At 38.8% G+C, this 26,315-nt stretch overlaps 1 protein-coding gene across 6 annotated transcripts in view; it reads right to left on the reverse strand.

Annotated features, from left to right (window-relative positions):
• Nucleotides 1-26,315, reverse strand: part of ABCA6 (ATP binding cassette subfamily A member 6) — a 75,159-nt gene that overhangs the window by 4,360 nt on the left and 44,484 nt on the right. For 5 of the 6 annotated variants that reach the window (XR_004280689.1, XM_032321809.1, XM_032321810.1 and 2 more), the window contains 19 exons: nt 25,086-25,202; nt 23,664-23,844; nt 23,131-23,297; nt 20,487-20,620; nt 18,448-18,585; nt 14,770-14,877; nt 13,733-13,906; nt 13,178-13,291; nt 10,471-10,587; nt 8,487-8,564; nt 6,888-6,979; nt 5,846-5,966; nt 4,167-4,284; nt 3,069-3,160; nt 2,422-2,600; nt 1,883-1,958; nt 1,715-1,809; nt 565-684; nt 230-370 (listed from right to left, as the gene is read on the reverse strand). Coding sequence is in view for 5 of the 6 variants with exons in the window: in XM_032321809.1 (XP_032177700.1) it covers nt 230-370; nt 565-684; nt 1,715-1,809; nt 1,883-1,958; nt 2,422-2,600; nt 3,069-3,160; nt 4,167-4,284; nt 5,846-5,966; nt 6,888-6,979; nt 8,487-8,564; nt 10,471-10,587; nt 13,178-13,291; nt 13,733-13,906; nt 14,770-14,877; nt 18,448-18,585; nt 20,487-20,620; nt 23,131-23,297; nt 23,664-23,844; nt 25,086-25,202 (2,362 nt within the window). In the remaining variant the exon portion in view is untranslated. The remainder of the gene's footprint in view (nt 1-229; nt 371-564; nt 685-1,714; nt 1,810-1,882; nt 1,959-2,421; nt 2,601-3,068; nt 3,161-4,166; nt 4,285-5,845; nt 5,967-6,887; nt 6,980-8,486; nt 8,565-10,470; nt 10,588-13,177; nt 13,292-13,732; nt 13,907-14,769; nt 14,878-18,447; nt 18,586-20,486; nt 20,621-23,130; nt 23,298-23,663; nt 23,845-25,085; nt 25,203-26,315) is intronic. The other variant, XM_032321812.1, reaches the window with a different exon arrangement.

Consider the following 26,315-nt stretch of genomic DNA (forward strand, 5'->3'; position numbering starts at 1 on the left):
GCTGAGGGGGCCCATGTAAGGTGTCCCCAAGCTTTCCTTGGGACAGGAGGACACAGCTTCCTGGGTGGGTCCCAAGTCTCTTCCAGTCTGGAGGAGTCAGCAAATCAGTTTTTGAGGTCCCTAACTTTTATTATGAAGTCAAATCACCCTGAAGTCCTCACAGAGCAGAAAAGAAACCACTGAGTGGGTCAAGTGGGTAAAACCAACACATTTCTCCATGGTCCTTCACCTTTCCTGCGGTGCAGCCTGTGGGAAAAGCTTCAGAATCTCCGTGTGAACACAGGTGACTTGGGCAGCTTCCTTCACTCTCAGTTCTAGGATGTAATCCTTGCCGAGTTTGTCTTTTAGGTGTTGGATGGAGCCGATGCACCTACGGGCAAGAAGGAAAACGTGTCGGAAAAAATACTGCCCCTTACATTTTTTACCTCCTTCAATTTCAAATGTAGGGGAAAGGGCATCGCTGAGAAACTGATGGGAAGAACTCCAGGTGTTCCCGGCGATCTTTCCTTTTCCATGGGGAATTTCATTTTGCGGGTCAAGCACAGCCTCCAGAAAGACACCCACCTCAGCCTTCCAGACACCATGATAGCGATGCGGTCACATATGGCCTCAGCCTCGGCCAGGTAATGGGTGGCCAGGAGCGCTCCTTTCTCTGTGTTTTTAATGGATGCCTGGATCACCTGCCTGAAAGGAGCCCCAAAATATCATTGTTAAAAAAGAGGATAGACAAAAAAGAAATGGAGGAGAAATTATATAGATAAAACGAATCATATTTCTAATTAAAAAAACAGAAATTTGAATACAGATTAGGTTTTTTGATAACATAAATGATAAAGAGAAGTGTTTAATATTTTTAGGTAGGCTAGTGGTATTCTGATTAAGTTTTTAAAAAAGAGATCTTTATAGCTTTTGAATAAATTAATTAATATATTTATAAATAAAGGAAAGGCTGCCTAATATTTGCTTCAAACTGATAGGAGTGGAGAAAAGGAAGTGGGTAGAAGTATAATGAAAAAAGATAGGCCTTATATGGGTGACTATTGAAATAGGTCATGGGTATATTGGGTTCATACATGATTCTCTTTACATTTGTATAAAATTTCCACAATGAAATTCTTTAAAGAGATAGGGAAACTATTGGACAGTCACAAATATGAAATTAGATTGGATGATTTTATTAATCCAAATGGTACATCCTAGAAAGTAAAAATAATTTAAAAAACTAAGAAAAACTGGATAAGCAAATTTGACAGATTTGGTAAAGGGGGAAAGAAAAGGAAACAGAGAAAGTATGTAAGTTAATAACCTCTAAAAAAAGAAACAGTTACATATACCTCAATAATTTAAAAAATTTAACTCCAAATTACAAGACCTAAAATTCCAACAAAATACTTAAAGGGTTTTTTTTTTAACATTAATACCACATAAATATGATACAAAAGAGAATCTATTTATGACATATTTATTTTCCTAATGATATGGATTATCTCCACTAAATTAGAAATCAGTGGATTTAGATTTTTCCAAGATCAGGGTTTTATTTAGTCTAGAAAAAATTTTTAAAGTAAGCTAAACACCCAACATGGGGCCTGAACTCACAACCTTCAGATCAAGAGTTGCTTGCTCTACCGATTAAGCTGGCTGGGTGCCCCATCTAAGCTCAGTTTAAAAACACAAGTTTGACATGAGGTTTACACTTGTGTATTATGCTTACCACATTTGCTGCTGCCCTGCTGGGTCCATGCCTGTTGAGGGTTCATCTAGGAGCAGGACAGGTGAATTCCCCAGGACGCTCAGCACAAAACACAACTGAAAGGCAGAGAAGCACCTTATTTGCTGCCACCCCATCAACCTTCAGAATACCATCCGGCATCCCACATACCTTTCTGGCGGCTCCTGCCGTTAATTTCTGCACCTGAACATCTAGCTGTCCGTGCAGTTTGAAAGTATCCACCAATCTATTGGAAAACAGGAGAATATCCATTCAAAAGAGGATCTTTGTAATTCCGCAGAAGATTACAACAGCATTGGAAGGAAGCTAGGCACTACTACTCGGAAACTCATGATCCTAGAGAGAAAGAGTTTGTTTTGGAATAGGAAAGATTTTTCATCTCATAAAGAGTTTTAAAGAATAGCTAGAATTTTGATTTTGGAACTGAAGTAGATGATTATTTGTGGCTATTCATTCATTGAACACTATCAATTATTTTATGCGTTTTTTTTTTTTTTTTTTTTTTTTAAGATCCCTCAATCGAGGATGCTGGAAACAGCTCCGGTCCCTCCATCCCTGCTCTACTGCTGATACTCTTGGACAAGGTGCAGACATCATTTCTACCCTCCATTCTTCATCAGTGAGTTCACCATCAGTGGAACAAGCTTTCCTGGCTCTGGACACAAAAGAATCCCGTGACTTCTCTTTACCGTGAAATGGCAATTGTGGCGTCCCCTTTCCTCAGCCCTTTGATGGCGGCAAAGATCTCCAGATGTTCCCTCACTGTCAGGCTGGGCCAGAGCACGTTCTCTTGAGGACAGTATCCCGGGAAGCTGACTGTGTTGTCTCCCTGATGATCCCAAACCAAACCACATCCTTTCAGTTCTACCTAAGAAAGTAAACTGGTTTTAGAAACACATGTAGCCTTTTCTCCAATCTCACACTCAAGAAACTGACATGTAGCTAATAAATACATAAATTTTTTGAGCATCAAAGAAATATATCAGTGAAATCTTATGGTATTTATCTTACTCTGTCCGACTTATTTCACTTAGCATTATACCCTTTATAATCTACATTGTTGCAAGTGACAGAAATATTGAAATCATTATATTGTACACCTAAAAGTAATATAACACTGTATGCTAATTGTACTTCAATAAGAAAATGTTTAATTAGAAAGATAAATAACTACATAAAAATTAAAAAGTTAAAACAATACACATTATAGAAATTCAAACATTTATTATGGAAAACTATTTAAATTATTAAAAGTAGAGTCTTATAAAGATATAGCCTACGTTTATCATGAAATATCTATTTTGGGAATGAAAATCATTGTGTCATTTCTTACTACCTCTCCAGCTGTTGGTTTCGAGATCCCAGAAATCATTCTAATAGATGAGCTTTTACCAGCACCGTTAGGTCCTAGCAATCCCAAAATTTCACCTGAAAGAGAATCACTGATTATCAATCTTGAAAGTGAATTATCATAAACCTGTTTATTCAAACCTTTTGAGATATGTACATGCCCCAGTACTGTTTTGAGATTTTTCTCATGTATGTAATTCAGGTTACCAAACCATGTTCTCTAACTCCTATAATTATAAGAAATATTAGTGAAAAGCGTATGGATTTGATGTCAATAAGTCTTTTGTTTTCCACATTACATTTTCAGTGAAAAAAATGAGCCAGATTCTTTTTGTTAGTAGATGGCTAATGTGCTAAGTACATGTTTAAGTGATTCCTAAACTTGGGAAGTCAGGGACATTTTTTCCATCCCTAATTCCCCCACCTGTGTCTAAGCCACCACCATCTTTCATCTGAACTAATACAAATTTAGCCTCTTGTCTGCCACCCAGATTTACAAACAATAGCCGACGTGTTAATTTTTTTCAAAACTTAAGGGGTACCAAAAAGCTAGCTAAAAACCCTCCAGTGGCATTCCACCGATTTGCTATAAAAATCCAAAGCTTTCACCGTATTTCACAAAGTGCGACCCAATCTGGCCCTGCTCCCCTCTCAGACTTCCTCCCTTGCATCTGTACCTGTGTCCACTGCCTCGTCAGGCCTCGAACATTCCAAAGGCAGCCCCAGCTCTGAGTTCCTGCCCTCACTCTTCTCTCTGCCCGAACCCTAAGTGAACGCAACCCCAAGTCACACAACTGAATGCTCCGCACAGAACTTGCTTCTGTGATAACCGACACTTCTCTTGATACGCTGTTTTTGGTTTTCAATCCTCTCGGGATGTAAAAATCTATGAAAACAGGGACTTTCTTAATTCCTTCATGATTCTATTCCAGAACCCAAAGGTCCCTAGCATGCTCAAGAAATGTATGTTGAATGAATGAACGCTTGCATGCACGCTCTAGCAAGTACAATGGTACCTATACCAGAGATGTTCAGTGGGCATTTCTGAAATAACGGCGAATCAGGTTAAGTGATTCTTCCGAACCTTTTTTCACACAGAAGGAGATATTTCTTGCTGCTATTTTCTTCCTCCTCTTGGAGAAGCAGCTTTTCTTCTGACCTGCGTACTCTTTGTGCAGACAGCTGGCAATTAGGACAGGTTTCTGGAATAGAGGACAGTGTGCTTTTTCCTCTTAACCTTCAGAGACTTTACGTTCCTATGTTCTCTTTATTGCAAATTTTCTTACTCTACGTCATAAAACAAAATCTATTTTATTTTATTTAATTTATTTATTTATTTATTTATTTTTTAAATGTTTAAAAAAAGATATATGCATTGATTTTGAGACAGAAAGAAAGCACAGCCTGGAGGGGCAGAGGGAGAGGGGGAGAGAGAATCTGGAGCAGACTCCCTGCTGAGCATGGAGCCCTACACAGGACTTGATCCCACGACCCTAAGATCACGACCTGAGCCAAATCAAGAGTCAGAGGCTTAAAGGACTGAGCCACCCAGGTGCCCCCAAACGGAGTATATGTTAAACTGACAGTAATCTATATTGCTTGTTTCAAATGTAACCTGCGTTCATTGATGCCAACAATATCTCTAAATCTCTTAAATCTATCTTCTAAAATAAAACAATATATGGGAGCCAGGGTGGCTCAGTTGGTCACGTGTCTGCCTTCGGCTCAGGTCCCGATTGCAGGGTCCTGGGATGGAGCCCTGCGTCAGGCTTCCTGCTCAGTGGGGAGTCTGTTTCGGCCTTCTGCCTCTGGCCCGACACCCTGCTCATGCTTAGTCACTCTCTCTTTCTCTTGCAAATAAATAAGTAAATAAAATATTTTTTAAAAATAAAATAAAACAGTATAGCTTCAGGGAAACTGGCTCATTGCCTTCCCAGGAGAGTCTAGGCTCATGGACACATCACAACATCTAAGTCAGACAAAAGAATAACCCTTCAAATCCTAATCCCTATTCAGCATTTTATAACAAATCTCACACAAATTCTCCAACTCATGAAATTTTTTGGTTTTGAAATTATGGCTCTAGTTATCAAAGCCTATTTTCCTCTAAAGAACAATAAAACCATTACGTTCTGTGTGCTCCTTTGAGCTTCTGGGATACTCTTAAGAAGCACCTACATATTTAAGAACAATGATAATACACCAAGCTCCCAACTTTCAAAATGGAAACCAGCATATGGTTTTCTCTCTACTTGATAGTTCTTGAATGTAGGTCCATTAACATCCAGTCTGTCACTTGTTTTTTTTTTCCTTTCTTTCTTTTTTTTTTTTTTAAGAATTTTTTTATTCATGGGGCACCTGGGTGGCTCAGTGGGTTAAAGCCTTTGCCTTCCGCTCAGGTTATGATCCCAGGGTCCTGGGATTGAGCCCCATATCGGGCTCTCTGCTCAGCGGGGACCCTGCTTCCTCCTCTTTCTCTGCCTGCCTCTCTGCCTACTTGTGATCTCTGTCTGTCAAATAAATAAATAAAATCTTTTAAAAAAGCATTTATTATTCATTTATTAGAGAGAGAGAGACAGAGAGAGAGAGAAAAAACAAGCAGTGGTGGGGGGAGGAGCAGAGGGAAAGGGAGAAGCAGATTCCCTGCTGAGTAGGAAACCCCTTACGGGGCTCAATCCCAGGACCCTGGGACCAAACCCTGCCCCGATGTCCGACACCCAACCAGCTGAGCCCCCCAGGCGCCCCTGTCACTTGCTTTTCTACCTCGCCTGCGTGCGAAGTGGTCAGGGCAGTTGCTGCTCTTTGCCTTTCTGCTTTAACATCTTCATCCTCATCGACAGGTTCTTCGGGATTAGATCGAGCACCTCTACTTTGGGGGGAAATTCTGTAGAGAAATGAAACGTAGGACATAGGGTTTTCTCGTTAGTCAGGACGTCCCTCAAATCAGCTTCTCTGTGGTTTTTGCCCTCCTTTCTCTCAATACGCTGGTGATGGTCATGGCCCTGTGAATACTGCTTCTGCTTTAGCCGAGAATTCCCATCCCCGTTGCCAGAACCCCCTTCTCATTGCTGTCATTCTTCCAGTTAGAATCTTTGACCCTTGCCAGTGTGCTGGCAACGGCTGCTGCTTCTTTAAAAATCAGGTCACCTACATTGTCTCTGTTGACTCTGAGCCCATCTGAGTCACACGGACATTTGCCCTCAGCGTCTTTCCCTGTTCACCTTTCCTGGAGCCCCTGTACAATGTCCATCTTTTTCTCTTTTTTTAAAAGAATTTATTTATTTGACAGAGAGTGAGAGAAGGAGAGAGAGCACAAGCAAGGGAAGGAGAAGAGAGAGAGAGGGAAGCAGGCTCCCCGTTTAGCAGGGAGCCCGATGCTGGACTCGATCCCAGGACCCTGAGACCATGACCTGAGCTGAAGGCAGAGGCTTAACCCACTGAGCCATCCAGGCGCCCCTGTACAATGGCCATCTCATGGAACACTCTGACCTACAGTAGGCTGCTCAGCCACTTCCACCCCATCTCCTCTTTTCAAGGACGCGTGATCATCTCAGATGAAAAAATGGCATATCTGAGTACTCATCAAATTCCTGAGGAACTGAAAACCTCCCTCCGCTGATTAGTGGCAGATCTCTGGCTGAAAGTCCTATTACCAGGCAATCAGCCAGGAATCTATGGACATCGTGAAAACCGGCATCCTGCTTACGTTGCAAATATCAATCCACGTTAACAGGTCAGTAGTGCGGCCCACTATGGGGGAACGTTAAAGTATGATATTAAGCTCGAATTTAAGTTTTATCCCAACCTGAAAACGGGATCCTTTCGCATTATTTTCTTTCCACATTTTGTCTCCATGCATCTTAGGATAAAAACAAATAACAAAGCCTGCAAGTAAGGCTAGGAACAAAGAAAAAACAGTTATATATAGGCACAAGTTCACAAATATTCCTTAAACATCTGAATTAAATTGGTGTCCTTTGTCTTCAGGTAAAATACATATGAGGACCATTTTTACAAATCAGGGGGAAAATCCAGCTTGGTGGCACCTGCCTCTTTTCTTCTCACAATCCACATCCTGTCTGTCAACCAATTCTATCTGCTTTACCTTCAAAATTACCCAGAACCCAACTTCTCGCCCCTGCCTGTGCTGCTCCCGCCCAGGTCCAGGCCATCATAATTTCCCATTACAATAGTGTAACACCTTGTTACCTAGCCTCCTCCCTCTTCTCCCTGTGCCCCCAACATCTGTTCTCAACCCAGTCACTAGAAGTACTCTTTTTATCATATGGTTTCACTTATTTGTGGAGCATAACAAATAGCATGGAGGACATGGGGAGTTAGAGAGGAGAAGGGAGTTGGGGGAAATTGGAAGGGGGGGTGAACCCTGAGAGACTGTGGACTCTGAAAAACAATCTGAGGGTTTTGAAGGGGCAGGGGGTGGGAGGTCGGGTACCAGGCAGTGGGTATTATAGAGGGCACAGATTGCATGGAGCACTGGGTGTGGTGCAAAAATAATGAATACTGTTATGCTGAAAATAAAAAATTAATTAAAAAAAAAGTACTCTTTTAAAAAAGTAAGTCTGATCATATTGCATTGCTTAAAACCCTCCAGTGATTTCTCGGTTACTCAAAGAAAATTTAAAAAGTCTTTATAGGGACCTAGACTGCTCTGTGCAGCCCCTTCTGTCCACCCTGTGCTTCATCCTGTGACTTCCATGACATTCTCTTGTGCTACTCTCCCCTTGGGCATTTGGCCACAATCACCCTGGCCTCCTGGCTGACCCTGGAACAAGCCAGCATCACCTGTGCCTTCCTCCTAGAATGTTCTTTCCTAGGCTATCCCTGTAGGTTGCCTCCTTGTCCCCCTCATATCTTTGCTTCTCAATCGGGCTTTTCCTGACTGACCATCTGACACCATATATATTATCTGTCTCCTTCCACCACGGTATAAATGAGAGCAGGCACTTCTGTCCATATTTGCTCCTCTGCCTAGAAAAGCAGTGACACATTGTCAGTGTCGGCTTAAATACACCAATATAATCATTTTCCCCTTTCATTTTTATTATACAACGTTGCTCTTTTTATCTCTAATTCAAAGGATTTCAGTTACGTTGCACTTGTATTTCTTACAAGGTCTCTCAAATTTGGCGATAAACAAAGGTGAAAAATTAATCTGATATTACATTCTGGACCTACACAGTCCACACAGGCACATAAAAATAACTCATGATTTGGAATCATGTCTGAATGGTCTTATTCTGAGTCTTATTCTGAGACTATATTAAAAACATATTCAAAGTTGGCACACATTAGACAAACCAAATGGTTATGATACCAAATGCTAACTATCCCCTCCAAAAAAATAAAAATAAAAAAAGGTGAAGAGGTAGAAAGTCCATCTTACTATTAGGCATACTAGAAGATCAACTCCACTCGGGTCATATTTGTGGTCTGGGTATTTTGGTTGGTGTTCATAAGCTCTCTGCAAAGACAAAAAGAAAAACACCTAAACGCAAGTTCATCACTTCATGATTTGCATTTCCTGGTACATTTCAATAATATGGAATTTGACATATTGCATTTTTCCTTCATTAAGCATGATTCCCCCCTGTGTGCACTGGTGGCAAGCAGAAAAGAAAGTGGACCCCCACTCAACACTATCTCTGAGTGAACAGGTAACCTATGTCTGTTCCTCTTTTCCGATTTTTTTCTTTAATGTTTAGGTTTAGGGTTTGCCTCAAGTCTACTGAAAGCATAACAGAGAGAGGAACCTGCATTGTGAAAAGTTAACAGGGGATAACCGTGTTTGTCCTAAATGTCCCTCAAGAGCCTTTTCTGGGCCCCTTCCTACCCCGGTGGTGACTTGCCCATGAAAATAATTAGTCCCATAATGTTATTCTTTCTTCATCGATCAATGCCTTCAGAAAGTAACTCATTCCTCCTAAACAATGTACGACAGATCTAGGTTAATGTAGCTCGCTTCGTAGGTCTGCTTACATCTTAGGAAGGAAAGGCTTTAAGCAAAGGAATGAATTTCTAATTGAGAATTCTAAGTGTTGCTCAATTAATGGAAAAGTGCATTTTTATGATTGGAAATTCAGAAGTTTTATTCTCTCTCTCTCTCTTTTTTTTTAAATTATGTTATGAAATTATGTTTAAATTATGTTATGAAAAGTGCTTTTGTAGACAGAAGTCTTTCCCAGGATCCCAAGAACACAAGCGATGAGGGCGGCTTTCTCTACTTGCGCTGAAGTTTCATCCAGAATGGTGCGGGGCTCTAAAGGGTTTGTTCCTGACTGAGCTCTTGGGGTCATCCCATCATACACTTCTTTCCGGTTAAATCAAGGCTTCTTTAATGCTTCCTGGTCTCTCTTCTTGCAATGCCTTTGCTTCTTTCCACAGAACATGCTTACCTTCTGCCCCACTCTCTTGCTAATGAATTCTAACTCATTCTTCAGGATTCTGTTTAAGCATTGCTTCCCCAGGAAGAATTCTCGGACTCTCTAGATTGTGTCAGCTGTGCTATGTATCCTGTGCTTGCCACTTTACCCTTCTTCTTTGATCCTTTAAGCCCTTTGCATTGACTTGTTTGAGGTCTGTCTTCATCTCCACCAAGCTCCCTGAAAGGAGGGACGTGCTGTCTTGTTCATTAGGTGTCCCCAAGGACCAGCACAGCGCCTAATACAGAATACTGTTTAATATATATTTTTGAATAAATAAATGGTATTGTATATGATTTTATCCTTGCAGTGGATAATGAATACCCATTAAACGAGCCAATATTTTTTCAATCTGCCATTCATTTTGAATAGCATTTGACAATGCTTGTGTTTTGCAATAGAGCATATGGCAAAGCTTTTTATTTTTTTTTTATTTTTATTTTTTTTAAGATTTTATTTATTTTTCAGAGACAGAGGGAGAGAGCGCGAGCGAGCACAGGCAGACAGAGAGGCAGGCAGAGGCAGAGGGAGAAGCAGGCTCCCTGCCGAGCAAGGAGCCTGATGTGGGACTCGATCCCAGGACCCTGGGATCATGACCTGAGCCGAAGGCAGCTGCTTAACCAACTGAGCCACCCAGGCGTCCCTGGCAAAGCTTTTTAAACAGCTTTATTGAGGTTAATTTTTTATGCTATCAAATTCATTCATTTTAAGTAGACAATTCCAGGATTTTTAGTAAATTTACAGAGTTGGGAGAGCATCACCACAATTCAACTTAGTAACATTTCCATCACCCCAAAGAGATACCTCACAAGCATTTGTGGCCAATCCCCATTCCCACTCCAACCCCAGGAAACCACTAGCCTGCATTCTGTCTTTATAGATTTGGGGTGAAGCACTTTAAAAGGCTGCATGTTCAAAGTTAATGACACTGTTGGTAATATTTCTTACCTTTGTCAGAAAGGCTAGAAATCCACCCATGGTAGTTGAGGGAATAAATACCATGCTAGAAATCAAGGTAGGCAAGTTGAAATGAAGCAGCACAATGTCAAACATAATGATTGAGGTCTACAAGGCAAGTTAAAATACATTGCAAGTCAGACATATGCAGTCCATTGATAGTAGAGAAAATATTTGAGATGTAAGTGTTCTCATCATATACATCAGAATTTTCCCGCATACAGATTCACCCCTTTCAGAGGGAGAAAGGGAGAGAGGGGTTTTTGTTAATGAGAATAAATGAGATCTTCAGCTACCCAACAGAAAAATTTTCAATAAGAACCCAGAGATTAAGGTGAATGCTAAAGTAACCAGGTAGACTATAAAAACCTGGAGATTAAGGTGAATGCTAAAGTAACCAGGTAGACTATAAAAATCTGGAGATTAAGGTGAATGCTAAAATAACCAGGTAGGCTTTCTGAAAGTGCATTAAGAATCATCTAAGACAATAAGATAAAAGAGAAATTAACTTTTTATTACTAAGGTAACAATATTGTGAATGTATAAAAGCCATATTGGATGGAAAGCTAAACAGGTAGTTGTATTAAAAAGTCCATGCTGCCTCCCACCTAGACTAAAGCTTTCTAAATGTCCTCTCTGGTCCATGTCTTCCCCATTCCAAACAAATAATTTTAACGAGAGTGAGCATTTTGATTGCAATGGACTTGTTTTCTGTTAAAATACTGGTAAATGTGGGATGGGGGATAAAGATACTTTTTCACTCTTCTGTTTTAAGGATCAGTTTATCAGTCAACAAGTGTGTGTTGAGCACTGTATTGAACTTTTGCTGGATATTACTGTATGAATTACAAAAAAAAACATGAAGAATTGTAACTACTAAATTCACTGAATATTAAACAAACACCAGGCATTAAGAATCTAGCATGTTGGGGCGCCTGCGTGGCTCAGTCATTAAGCGTCTGCCTTCAGCTCCTGTCATGATCCCAGGGTCCTGGGATCGAGCCCTGCATCGGACTCCCTGCTCAGCGGGAAGCCTGCTTCTCCATCTCCCACTCCCCCTGCTTGTGTTCCCTCTCTCTCGCTGTGTCTCTCTCTGTCAAATAAATAAATAAAATCTTAAAAAAAAAATAATTTAGCATGCACTACTTGCTTTAATCCTCACAACAACTCCATAATGTGGTCATTCTTACTATACCTTCCTTATATATGGGAAATTCAGGGCTCAGAGAAAGAAATAACATCCTCACACCACACAGTTAGGGAGTGACAAAGCTGAAATTCAAAACCCTATGTGGGTATAATTCCTAAGTCTTTAGGTCAGAAGACTATACTGTTTTGTGGGACTGTTATGTAGGGGAATGTTGTGTGACTACTAAGTGAACTTACAGTTTGGGGGGAATGTAATCTACAAATAAACTTAAAGTTTGGGGGGAATATAATCTACTAATAAAAAGCAATTGTGAATAAAATCCAATAACTTGCAATCAAGTGTTCACTCAGAGCACAATAAACATTTTAGATGGCAAATCCAAATAACCTTTCTCATTTTGCAACCGCCACGATCTCTCTGCAAAGGTGTCACGTGATTATTCAAGTTGACATTATTTTTCTCCTCTTGGTTTTCATGACACCACATGTATCTAGTTTTTTCTCCCACTTCCTTATTTTTGATAACTACAAGTCTATTGGTCGACTTAGCTAACAGCTCTTATTCTACTAAGCTTCCAAGTTTCTTCTTTTGTGAGTTGTTTTTTCCTCTTTTCTCCCTCACTAGAACAAGAGGCGACTGCAAACCACATCAAAGGAAACATAGTATCGCTCACAGTACTAAGATGCACTACTATCCCTTCACCATGGGCTGAAAGGCACTTCCTTACCAGACAGGGGCCTAAGATACCCATGAAGGGCCACATCCTGTGGGCCAGGAGAGTCCAACAAATTAACAGTCCAAACAAATTAACAGCTGAGTGTGGCTTCACTCAGTAATGAGGAGACCTTGCCTATACTTTCCTTCCAAATATATCTAAGATCACAAAAGAACAATTGCACATACCATCATCTGATACATTTTAATATAGGCTCTGTGAGTCCGAAGACTAGCATAGTTTAAATTTATACAAATTGCGTAATGAAAGCTCAATTACCACATTACACATCCTCAACATCTATTTTAAATGAAATTATAAGTTCTTCGTATCAGGCATAAAATTATTGCCCACTGGTTGAGGTCTCCGTGAAGATGTATGATTCAGCCCCCTCAAATCAAGATGCTATCAACATAAACTTTAAAACAGTATTGTTAACCATCCTACTACTTCATATTTTTTGACATCAGGAATGAACACAAGGTCTGAGACTTCAATTTTATTCTTGAGTCATCCATGATTTTTTATGTGGCCTTTAAACATGTACTCAATTTTTTTCCCTCTATAAAATGAGGGGAATTATACCAGGTGATGTTGCATTTTTTTTTCAAATATGACATCAAATATTCCATAAACATGTAGCTTTTCAGTGGTATAAAAGTGCAATAGACAAGGACAGTGAAATAGATTTACATGTAAAAGAAAAAGGGAAAATAATTAGAAATTGTAAATGTGTATTATACTGTAATATTTCTCAAGGCAAAGATGATTATTTTTATGTTCCCCTGAAAGTTACTCTATCTCTCTGTTTATGTGTTTGTATATGTACTTACGATATAGAAGCAAAACGACCAAAGGCCACTATTTTTTTTCCACTTGCGAAAAATAAATGATATCACATATGTCAAGAAGACAAGTGATGTTGCATAACCGAGTCCAAATACAACCTGAAAATAATACAAATAATACCAAAGTCAAACACTGAAGTAGTAACAGAAGGAAACATTAAATTACACGTATTTTTAAATATCTTCCTTCAGGGGTACCTGGCTGGCTCTCTCAGTAAAGTGTCTGACTTTGGCTCAGGTCCTGATCTTGGGACCCTGGGATGGAGCCTTGCATTGGGCTTCCTGAGCAGCAGGGAGCCTGCTTCTCCCTCTCCCTCTGCCCCTTCCCTCTACTCGTGCTCTCTCTCTCTCTCTCTCTCTCTCTCACAAAAATAAATAAAAATCTTTTAAAAAAAATTATGGCGCATGCACTTTGAATTTTTTTGCTTTAGTTTAATGACAAAATAAAAATGAAAATGTCTTATTTACAGAAAATATCAAATGTTATAATTTATCATGGAATTACTTTATAAGAGATTGTCTATATAATGTGTTGCTTACCAGACTGAACACAATTCGACTTGTGATATAAATCTCTGTTATGTTGGCTATGTAAAAAATTAAATACATCAAAAGGAGAAGAAAAACGAAGAAGCTGATATCCACCAGTGCCTGCCCACACCAGTAGGCAGAAGGGTAGAGGCCTGAAATCCATAGCTGGGACTTAGCTCTCTTCTGATGAGAAAACACAAGATATACACAGATTCAGTTGAAATCCAAATTCGAAACAAACACATTGAGAGAGATTTTAAGATAAATAATAAATAAATAAATAAATAAATAAGAATAATAAATAAATAATGAAATAAAATAAAAGTTTAAATCTTCTAACAATTTAATGACGTATATACTATTTGGAATTCGAGGTCTAAAGAGCAATTCCATAAGGATGGTCACTGTGAAAATGAATATTGTTTTATTTTATAAGTTTGATTCCCAGCACCACTTTAACTCATGCATAATGAGTAAAAAAGCAGATCTCATAATAATCAAAGCATAAACTTCCTTCAAAAGAGATATTATTCTGCGACCTGAAGGACAATAAATTATCCATTATCCAAATATGTTATGAGGGTTGCTGGTTCAGAATAATGAAGGATGACCTCTCTAAATCTGACTTAATGGTTTTGCCTTGGATAACAGACATGACCAAATGCAAGTATAACCAAAAAGGTTATTTGCCACAGTAGAAAGGGGATTTAAGTCTTACGTCTTGTCCTCAATTTAAATATCAATGGTTTCTTCCCTTTCACTGGGAAATAATGTCATCAAAAGTTGTGTAATAGTCCCCTTTACAAGTATAGATTAATTTGAGTCCCCGTAAAATTACTGCATGTTTCCTGCAATTTCGAAGTAAAAAATATTTTGTGTTCTTAGAAGTAAAATTTCTGACACGACAGAAATAATGCTTAACTACATTATCTAAATCAGACATATGCTTATATGTTTTTCTTACAGGAAAACATTTTGAACACATAGCATTTAAATCACAATTACTGGAGTCCCTGAAGTTTCTCATTTTTTTCCCCTTCTCTTACTTTGTAGTCACTGACACTGCTCATGGAGATGTAAGGTGAAATGCTGCACACAACCCAAAACAAGAACATAGAACCTTCTGGCAGTCCTGTCCAGTAGATCATAAAGTTCTGCAAATATAAAAGGTATTATAAACTTGTGACTATTTTTAAAAAATGAAACAAATAGTAATGTGCTCTATCACATTGATTGATCGGAGGATGTCAAGCAACCCTTGTAGCCCAGGAATAAATCCCATGGGTTCCCTGGGGAATAATCCCTCTAAGGCTCTCTTAGCTATATTGGTGAGAATTTTTGCATCCATGTTCATCAGGAATATTGACCAGTAATTCTCCTTTTTGGTTGGGTTTTTGTCTGGTTTTTGTGGATCAAGGTAATGCTGGTCTCCTAGAAGGAATCTGGAAGTTTTCCTTCCATTTCTATTTTTTGAAACAGTCTCAGAAGAATAGGTATTAATTCTTCTTATAACAGACATGTGAAAAAATGCTCAACATCACTCGGCATCAGGGAAATACAAATCAAAACCACAGTGAGATATCACCTCATCCCAGTCAGCATGGCTAAAATTAACAACCGAGGCAACGACAGATGTTGGAGAGGATGTGGAGAAAGGGGAACCCTCTTACGCTCTTGGTGGGAATGCAAGCTGGTGCAGCCACTCCGGAAAACAGTGTGGAAGTTCCTCAAATAGTTAAAAATAGAGCTGTCCTGTGACCCAGAAATTGCACTACTAGGTATTTATCCAAAGTATACACATATAGTGATTTGAAAAGGTACACGCACCCCAGTGTTTACAATAGCCATGTCTACAACAGCCAAACTATGGAAAGAGCCCAGATGTCCATCAACAGATGAATGGATAAACAGGATGTGGTAGATATATATGTATGTGTATGTATGTGTGTGTGTGTGTGTGTGTGTTTATTTGTATACATATGTGTATACACACACACACACAGGAATATTACACAGCCATCAAAAAGAATGAAATCTTGCCATGTGCAATGACGTGGATGAAACTAGAGAGTATTACATTAAGTGAAATAAGCTAGTCAGAGAAAGACAAATACCATATGATCTTACTTATATGTGGAATCTAAGAAACAAAATAGATGAGCATAGGAAAGGTGGAGGAAAAATAAATAAGAGAAAAAGAGAGAGGGAGTCAAAGTGTAAGAGACACTTAACTAAAGGAAACAAACTGAAGGTTGCTAGAGGGAAGGTGAGTGGAGAGATGGGTCACTGGGTGACGGGCAGTAAGGAGGGCACTGGATATAATGAGCACCGGGTGTCATATGCAACTGATGAATCATTAAATTCTACCTCTGAAACTAATAAAAATTAAAATTAAAAAAAATTAAACAAATACTAATTATCGTAAAATGTGCTTTTTGAAATACTGAAAAATAAAAATAAAAATGCATGCCTTAATTCAGTAACATCGATGCATGAATGCGGGAGGGGAAATGATTTCTGATCATTTGACATGAGGCTTTAACTCCTAGCCAAAAAAAAAAAAAAAAAAAGGAGCAAAGTGTAACTCAGGACCCACTTCAGGGTGTACACGGAAGAGAACTGAAATCAGAGTTTCAAAGATACCTTCTCACCCATGTTCCTAGCAGCACTATTTATAATAGACAAGAGGTGGAAGCAATCCAAATGTCCACCAACAGATAAAGGGATAAACAAAACATAGTATATACATACAGTGGAATATTATTCAGCTTTTTAAAGGAAGGAAAGCTTGTCAAGTGTTACAGCATGGATGAATTTCAAGGACATTATTCAAAAACCAAATCCAATATGCTTGCCCTTATAGGAGGTATCCAAAGTAGTTAATAGAAACAGAAAGTAGGAGGATGATTGCCAGGGGCTGGGCAAAGGGGACAATGGGATGTTCTTGTGTAACTGGAACAAGGTTTTAGTTTTACAAGATAAGAAAATTTTAGAGATCTGTTTCACAGTAATTGAACATGTCTGACACTACTAATTGCACACTTAAAAAATGGTCAAGATGGCGAATTTTATGTCATGTGTTTCTGCCACCATGCAAAAAGTAATAATTTGGGACGTATGATCATTCAGGCCTGAGTAATAGCAGGTCTTTCTCAGCTGACATAGCGATGGATATGTGAAGCCATCAGCAGCGGGTCGAATGTGCTCGGAAGGAACCCAGAGCTAAAAAGAAAACTTGATGCCCCTCAGCCTGTGGGCAAGGAGACCAACTTTGAATCACCATCCCCAAATCAGCGTCTGCCTGAGGTTGGGCCCCGGCTTTGGTATAGGACGGCTTGTACCTAATCACAGTCCAGCAGTGCCATAGCCTGTCTCAAAATAATTCTACAGCTCTCAAGCTTTACTTAAGACTTTAGAGGCTCCAAGGATCAATTTGAGTGTTTCATCAGGGATGAAAATCCATTACTGTCTTCATAAAAATGGCTGAGAGAAGAAGCATGTGTGCCTCTGGGGATGCCTATGAAAGTAGCCAGGATCAAACTTTATCTGATCCTCAATAAACAGGTAATGATATGAGGACACTAAAAGACCAAGAGGGGATACCATCTATGCCTTTCTACTGCTGGTTGGTTCTACTTTCTGGAGAGTTCCCTTCAGAGCGCTTCCCCTACCCCGACCCTAGCACTGTCCCAGCTCGCACAGTCAGTGGTGGCTTCAACTCATAGGTGCCTGTGTCCATCGCTGGCCGTTCATGTATCACTGTCCATCTGCTCATGCACGTACCCCCAGCACCACGAATGCAGTGAAGCCAAAACTGAATTCAACCCCTTTGTCACAAAATGGGTTTCCTTTTCCGATGGCTCCATTTCTAATCCTATGTATTGTTCTTCCAATCTTCTGGTTTGAAACCGTTTGAGTCACCTTTAAGAGATCCCTCTTGAGTATCAGGGTCTAACCAGAAAACCACTACTACCTTCAAGCCTTCAAATAGAGAGAAAATACTCATGCCAGGTTGTGGAAAGATCGGAGAAGCCAATGAAGATGAAGCAAGGAGACCGTCCCGTCTGGGCTGGGGCGGGGAGTGGGGGCGGCAAAGGGAGGAAGCACGGTGACTGGAGCCCCGGCTGCAGAGTGCTCCTGCTCTCCTGGCTCCCACTACTGCTTCCTGTCATCTAAACCCAGACTGTCGCCGGCTGACAAAACCCCGAAGATGCAGCCCGTGTGCGTCAGGCACCCCCACAACGCACACAACTACAGGCGGGTGAAGGAGGTAATCAGAAGGCATACACAGCTGAGAACTGGCAGATTCTCCTTCCTATCAGTCTACTACCCATTTAGTCAATGAATGGTCCACCAACAAATTAGATTAGATTTACAAGTCTAAAACCGTTTTACAAGTATTCTGGATTTCCAGTTCAGTTTACACGTTCCCTCCACACAACCTCACTCACACGCTGTCCAATCCACATCCACCATCAAGAGTGTATCTTTCCAGAAGCTTCTCTAGAAGACAACGACATCATATTGAAAAGTATTCCCCCCATGAGCACTTGATAATACCAACGGGGGGAAAAATCATATTCTGTTAGATATAATGTTTCAAATGTCAGGACAAAAGATTTTTAGGATTAGCGACCAATGATGAATATTTAAAAACTAAAGAGGGAAAACACAGGGTGCTGGACACATTCTTAATCGTTCAGAGTGAGAAATCCAGTACTTACAAAAGGATACGGGCTTCTCTCAATTCGAATATTTTGTGTGCAATTAAACATTCGAAGTAACCCATTGCTAATAATATTCACAAGAATAGGAAAACAGTGCAGTCTCAAAGTATTGCAGGCAACTGAAAATCTGTAATCCTTTGAATAAAATAAAAACAAATAAAATGACGTTAATTCTGTCATTAAAGAACAACAAAAAAGTTTTTATATTAAAATCCCAGTAGTGCCTCATTCTGTGTGACCATCCTTAAGTTCAGTAACCTTGCTGAGCTTCTGCTTCCTTATCTGTGAAAGGAGATAATTAATTGGTTGGATAGCCAGCAATATGGATTTTTCTTAGTATGACTAATTTTAGATCGTTTTGTCCTCTTGCTGTTGAGGAAATTTCAAATAACGGAATAAAAAGGTAGCCCTGATAAGGAGACACAGTCAGCATACAGTGAGTAAGCAAAGGAACTCTGATTTCCTGGATAGGAGATAAGCAGAGTGTGCATAAAATATTCATGGTTACACTGCCAGTGATCCATTTTTATGCTAAGACAATATTTACACACTTCATGTTTATGAAAATGTTTATGCATGTATCAAGAGGCTCAGGAGTGTTTATATATTCTATGGGTTCATGTAATAAATACGTTAGATAAAAAACAAGGCAATTGTTAAGCAACGCAGTTTCCTACAGTTGGCACAAATGGATTACTTTTTTTTTTAAACAATGCTACGTTAGTTTCTGACCTACAACAGAGTAAGACTGTGGTTTTTATGGTGTCCTTAGTTTAAATGGAACTGAATTCAGTGATGTATCTTTTAAGACTTTTGTTTTGGTTTTTATTTTCCTTATAGCAAGAAATAATGAGGTAGCTTCCTTTAACGTTGGCTTCCTGCTTTTCACTAGCTTTTAAGTAAGACTCAGAGTTTTTTGTTTTTTGTTTTGTTTTGTTTTGTTTTTAAATTCATTTGTTTTTTTTAATTAATTTTTTATTTTTTATAAACATATATTTTTATCCCCAGGGGTACAGGTCTGTGAATCACCAGGTTTACACACTTCACAGCACTCACCAAAGCACATACCCTCCCCAATGTCCATAATCCCACCCCCTTCTCCCAAACCCCCTCCCCCAAGCAACCCTCAGTTTGTTTTGTGAGATTAAGAGTCACTTATGGTTTGTCTCCCTCCCAATCCCTGATATGAGGAAGTGGTGATGCAACATGGGGGCTTAAGTGGGTAGGAGCAGAGTTTTACTTACAATGAAGATGTATTTTTCAACAGCCTTGTACCTGGAATAATCTCTGGCCCTTGGACTCTTTTACTCAAATTGAAACATGTTAACAGGAGACTGAGGACACTTTTTTCTCAGAGATTTCTCGTGACTTTTATAGTACTTAATGTATATTCTCCATACAGTTGACCCTTGACAACACGGTTTGGAGCTACACTGTTCGCTTATATGTGAATCTTTTCTGATAAACACAATACAGTAGTGTAAATGCGTTTTTCTTCCTAATGTTTTTAATAACATTGTTTTTTCTCTAGCTTACCTTATTGCAAGAATACAGTATACAATATGTATAACACACAAAGTATGTGTTAATCAATTGCTTACGTTATTGGTAAGGCTTTCAGTCAACAGTGGGCTCTTAGCAGGTAAGTTTTTAGGGACTTAAAAGTTATATGTGGATTTTCAACTGTGCAGGGGTTCAGCACCCCAACCCCTGTGTTGTTTAAAGGTCAACTGTATACCAAAATGTCTCTTGAGTAGTTAGCCATTGAAGAAAATTCTTTAAATTCATGGTTGGTACTTATCAGGTCTAATATTTTATTGAATCTGAATAATGCAATTACACTTAGCTCCTCTCAAGGGTATAAATCATCTCATCTCAAAGTTGAGATTGAAAATGTTTTGTAAAAGCTTATTTAAACTTCACAGCTTATTCGATAATGACCCCACATATTCTAAATCCAATTGCTATATACTAGCTAGGTTGACTGCCATTTAAAAACAGTTAAAAATGAAAGCAAAACCAAGACGCAAAGATACCTTTTGTTTGCCAGAAACTATGATAGCTCCATTGTACGACAGGTCATCAGTGCCGTTTCTGTTTGCAAAATCATCTACTTCCAGAAGTATGTTTTGATGTTTCACCGACTGTATAAAATCTTCAATATTTGATCCTACCATGAAATCAATAACAGAAGGCCATAAAGAGCAAGAAGATATATGTCAAAATTTTAAAATAAACCACATACACAATTTGAAGTCAATATTTATAGAATATTATGTGAAGGCATGTGTCTTTGGGCATCACAATAATAATATTGGCTCATTCTACCATCTTTTATTTATCAAACCCTAAGCTGTGATAAATTAGTTTTATGATTCTGTTTAGTGCAGTTACCGTGTGACTATTAAAACAAAATAATTCTAGGGGTGCCTGGGTGGCTCAGTCAGTTAAGTATCTGCCTTCGGCTCAGGTCATGATCCCAGGGTCCTGGAATAAAGCTCCACGTCTGGCTTTCTGCTCAGTGGGGAGTCTGCTTCTCCTTTTCGCTCTCCTGCAGTTCCCCCTGCTTGTGCTCTCTCTCTCTCTTTGACCAATAAATAAATAAAATATTTAAAACTAAACAAATAAATATATAAATCTTTAGGAAAAAAATATTTTACTTACATATCTATTACCCAAGTGTATATATATATATTTAGTAAGAAAAGAAATATATGTAGTAAGAAATGAAAAGAAATATATATTTAATAAGCTATATGAATATATGAAATTATTCTTTAGTAAGATCTTACTTAAATCTTTAGTAAGATATATGAATATATTCATATATCAGATACATGAATACATGAAATATATATTTAGTAAGATATATGAATATATGAAGTATAAATACAGTAAGAAATGAAATGAAATATATATATTTAGCAAGAAATGAAATATATATAATAAGAAATGAAAAGAGTGCCACTATTAGACCAAAGTTTTTGATATGCCCCTAAAGGAGAAAGCAGGTGATTGTTTGACAGAGAAATAAGAGCTAAGAAAACCCACAGCCTAGAGCACACAAGAGCTAACAACGACCAAGTTAAAACCAATGTCCAAGAAATGGAAACTCAGAGTGGACAAATTCAGGGGGCAAAGTGGGCTCCAAAGCCACAGCCATGCTCCTTAACTGGTTAACCACGCCTGAAACAAAGTGACCGCTGTTCTTTCCCCGTGGTCCACATGGAACAGGCAACAGGGGCCATGGTCCCCAGCACACAGATCCCCAGATTTACTTTTTAAGAGATACTACTTGCAGAAAAGAGCAGGGCAAGATCTAGAGTAACCTCGACAGTTACAAGGACAGGATGGAATGGGAAAAGAAAAAAAGAAGACTCTCATATTTTGGTCATTTGGACTTTGAAATGGAATTCATACTGGGGACATTCAGAAGGGGTTCTGGGATCATAAGACAGGACCACGGCCCAGATGAATCAGCATTCCTACCAGGTGGGAAAGGAACATATACATAGGAAATAAGCTTTCTGTGCATCCACACTCCATCTCCACAGTCACCTAAGGTAGGAAACCTTCGTGGTTACCCACATTCCCTTAGGCAAACAGGGATTCCCTGATTTAAAGATGAACATCTTACCAAGAATCATCATACTTGGAGAAAAGAGGAACAAGACGGCAGAGAAGCCCCAAACTTAAATCCCAAAATACTTCACAACTGAGTACAGGGAAGAAAAATAAGTAAGTTAATCCAAGCATATTGTTCTTCGAGTAACTGGAAAGGAAAACATATACACGAGATGATGATAGGTTGAAAAATAAAAATGAATGGGCTGACAATGGCAGGCTGAAAATTTCTAGATCTTAGAAATAAAATACATAGTATGCAAAAATTTCCATTTTAAGGTAGCAGAGTGAATAAAACTTACTTTCTAAAACCCAAATAGAAAAGAATGAGAGCAAAAATTAAAAGATCACCTTGTATAAAGAGGATCACCCTGAGTCATAACTGTATATGAATATTTAATGACTATATATATGACTATGTATATATTATATATATATGAATATATACATGTATTTTGTATCTTAAACATAAACAAGTGCTTCTTCAAAGTTAAAGAGTTAGACAAAACCAATTACCCCTAATTTAGGTTAACAAGAGCATGGGCACCAAATTGTCTTAAGGAATCTTCCTAGGTCCTGTTGGAGGGGCATAAGGTATAAAAATTTTTTCTTTATATGTCAATCATATAACATTTGTGTATAATATTATTTATAATATCTATTATTATTATTATTATATCTATTATTTGTGTGTAATACTTATGGAACAGTTTAGGCTGCTGTAACAAGGAGATCTCAAATAGAGTGGTTCAGTCAATCAATATACAAGTTTCTTTCTCTCTCACATAATAGCTTAGGGAGGTGAGGTAGATAGGAAAATCTGCTTTAACCAGGTTATATAGAAACCCACGCTCCTTCTCTCTTGTCCCACCATCTCCGTCCTCTCCAAAATCAGAACTATACACCATACCTCCCCTATTTTCCTTAAATATTTTCTATTAATATTTTCTATGAATGAAGCCTAAATACATTATTTTCTTGTCTTATGATTCGCTTTCTTTCCCCTCTACATAAAAATAACTTATTTCTGGATTATAATTTTGTTTTTCTCTTCACCTGTGTTATTGATGATCAACAGGCTGGTACGGGGATCTTCTGGAGGTTGTCCAGGAGAGAGGAAATACAGTTCAGATTTAAATTCCCAATCACTCTTTTGAATTAATAGGGCATAAATTATCTTTTCCACAATCAAAGGGAACATTGCAATCCCAAATACCAAGAGTCTACCAATAAAGAGAAAATAACCACATTAATCTGTAGCAATTTTATTGATCATCAGACTTTACACAGTCTATGCTGGCCATGATTATAGGTGCTGCAATTTTGAAAGTCAGGCCTTCGCACCTCACACAGTACCCAAGGCAAGGCTATATAAACACCAGGAAATCAAACCATGAAAACTAAGCAGTCCTGTTGAGAAAGCTAATTAAATGCTACCACGCAAGCATTCCTACTGTTAGTAAAATGAAATGTTGTATTTATCCATGTCCTGGCAAGAAAGTTGGGTAGTATGTTCTAGTTTTAAATTCTCTTCTGGTTGAACCCTCCCTTGAAATTCACTAACGAAAGTACAGTCCTCTAATACTCACAGAATCAAAAGGTCTTTCTTCCCACGCTTTAACTTCAAGAAACGGAGCCGTGCTATTGCGCGGATCTGCATTTTCCAGAGGCCCATGTCACTCGTAGCCTTTTGCATTTCAGGGAAAGAAGAGCAAGCTGGCTCTATTTCGTGTAGGTTTTCTGTGCCTCTTACTTCTGCTTGTTCAAAATCTACACACACACATGCACACATGTTATGAATGCCATCCTTGGACATCGCAGTTTTCTCTTTCTCCTAACACTAGAAGTTGTTTGACGATGGTTACAAAGCAAACAATGTAAGAAACAAATTAAATTTATAATCTCCACATTCAATAAACTCAATGATAAAATACAACTAAATTCATACCCAAAGAAGAATTCAGTGAAAGGTGACCTTGTTATGCCTAGCCTTTGAAAAGGCATAAAAGGTCCCATACGTAACAATATTCTGAGGGATTTCAAGAAATATTCTCCATAGAAATAATCAATCATTGATGCCTGAATGTCAGCTATTAAGCTGTTGATAATTTCAAAATGTGGGTGAATGATTACCAGCTCTCTAAAGTCACCAGACCTGTACCTGATTCCCAAATACATGACTTATAAGTGGCATGATTTAGGACCAATCACTTAACCTAAGTGTCTAGTTTCCTCCTGCATAGAATGGTGCCAATGCCTTTTGTTGGAAAGATTATTGGAGAAAGGTAATACACTATATCCACACATTGATCAAAGTTTCTGGGTAGAGGTTCTGTAAATGACTGTCCTTATTATTATTTTTATATTCTTTTTTTTTTAAGATTTATTTATTTATTTATTTATTTGACAGACAGAGATCACAAGTAGGGAGGGAGGCAGGCAGAGAGAGAGGAGGAAGTAGGCTCTCTGCAGAGCAGAGAACCCAATGCAGGGCTTGATCCCAGGACCCTGGGATCATGACCCCAGCCAAAGGCAGAGGCTTTAACCCACTGAGCCACCCAGGTGCCCCGATTGTTCTTATTATTACAACCCATTAAAATACACAGGAGATGATCCTAGCATTTTCTCCATTGTGACCTTAATGAAATTTTCTACATGAACAAGCTAGGAGCAATTTTTATAAGAAATATCTGCTCAGACTTCATGACCTTGATTGAGAGCCTTTCACATCCTCAGAATATCCAAGTAGCAGTGAGTGTCTGGGGATAGGAGAAAAGTGCTGAACTAGGAAGCAAAGAGTCTGCGAGGACAAATTTGCTATATCCCAAAAAGGGATCGGTGTTCAGTCCTAGTAATGATGTTAGGAAACAATACAACCTTTCCCAACATTAGTCAGATTTGGAATTATTCACACTCCTTAGTGTAAATCATGTATAAAGAATTATAAGATACCCAAATTAATTCATGATTATTTGGAAATTGATTTTCTGTTAGTCATACAATGCATTTACCTTGTCCAATAGCTGATTTTCCTTCCAGTTTCATGAAGACGTCATTCAGGGTTGACATGGAAATGTCATAACTCATCACACCCTGGCCAGAACACTTATCAAGCTCACTGAAAAGGTCTAAGGCAACAGACCAGAACAGATATATTTTTAAATATCACACTGATAACAAAACCCAGTAAATTAACATTTATTTAAAAGGTAATCCAGAATATTGTTCAGGAAATACATGTCTTTGGAGTATCACAGTAAGCAAAAGCAAAATTTTAATAGAATGTTCTTCTTCTCTGAATTGAATATGTCAGAACTTTCCTCTCTACCCTCAAACCATCTATACTCTATTTTATATCCCCAACACATGAACTTCCAGAACACTTACTTCTTACTTCTTCTCACCTCCACACAAATCAATGTTAATTTCTACCTGTATTCTGGGTTTTGGTTCTGTATGGGTGGATGACTTAGAGCTGCTCCCACCAAAGTGTACCTCTTTGACTTGCGTTCTGAATCCTGTTCCATTCAGGTACCTCAAGGACCTCCTAAATTAATCTCTCCTGCCCTTCTCTAGCCTGTGTCATCAATTTCTCCTACATGTACCAGGCCATCCCAAACAGCAGGAAAAATGCTCTAGAAGTTAACCCAGTAAACAAACACAAGTAACAAAAAAAGCAAAAACCCAGTCTCCCTTCCCCACTGGGCCCCCCTGCTACACACATGCACCCATGGCCCAAGGATTTGTCTACTTCATCCCCTTCAATTGGTCACATCCTATTCAACTGAACCCCCACGACTCTAAATGCTCTCTCTAGCTCTCTCCACAGAAACTGTTCTTCTCAAGGTTATCAACGATTCCACATCCTAAATTCAACGGACAAGAACTTTCTAAAAATTCTTTTAGCTCTCTCTCTCTCTCTTTTTCTCCCTCTCTCATTCAAGGACTTTCAAAACTGCTGACTCCTTCGTCCTTCTACAAACATTGTCTCTCTTGAGTGAATAAAAACATACATATTCTTTTGTTTTTCTTTCAAGTTCATGGGGGCAGGGGGCTCTTGATGTCCACCATTCTCTGACTCATCCTCTACTTTCTCCTGAGGGCTCAGTCCTGGCTCACCTTCTCTTTCCGTACATTCAAATCCAATCACTTTGCATGAAATCCATCTGTATGCTAAGATTCCCAAATCCAACCCTCATTTTGAGTATTCTCTGATTTCCAATATCCTATGTCCAACTGTA

This window comes from Mustela erminea, chromosome 18 (assembly GCF_009829155.1).
Source record: "Mustela erminea isolate mMusErm1 chromosome 18, mMusErm1.Pri, whole genome shotgun sequence".
NCBI classification, from domain to species: Eukaryota; Metazoa; Chordata; class Mammalia; order Carnivora; family Mustelidae; genus Mustela; species Mustela erminea.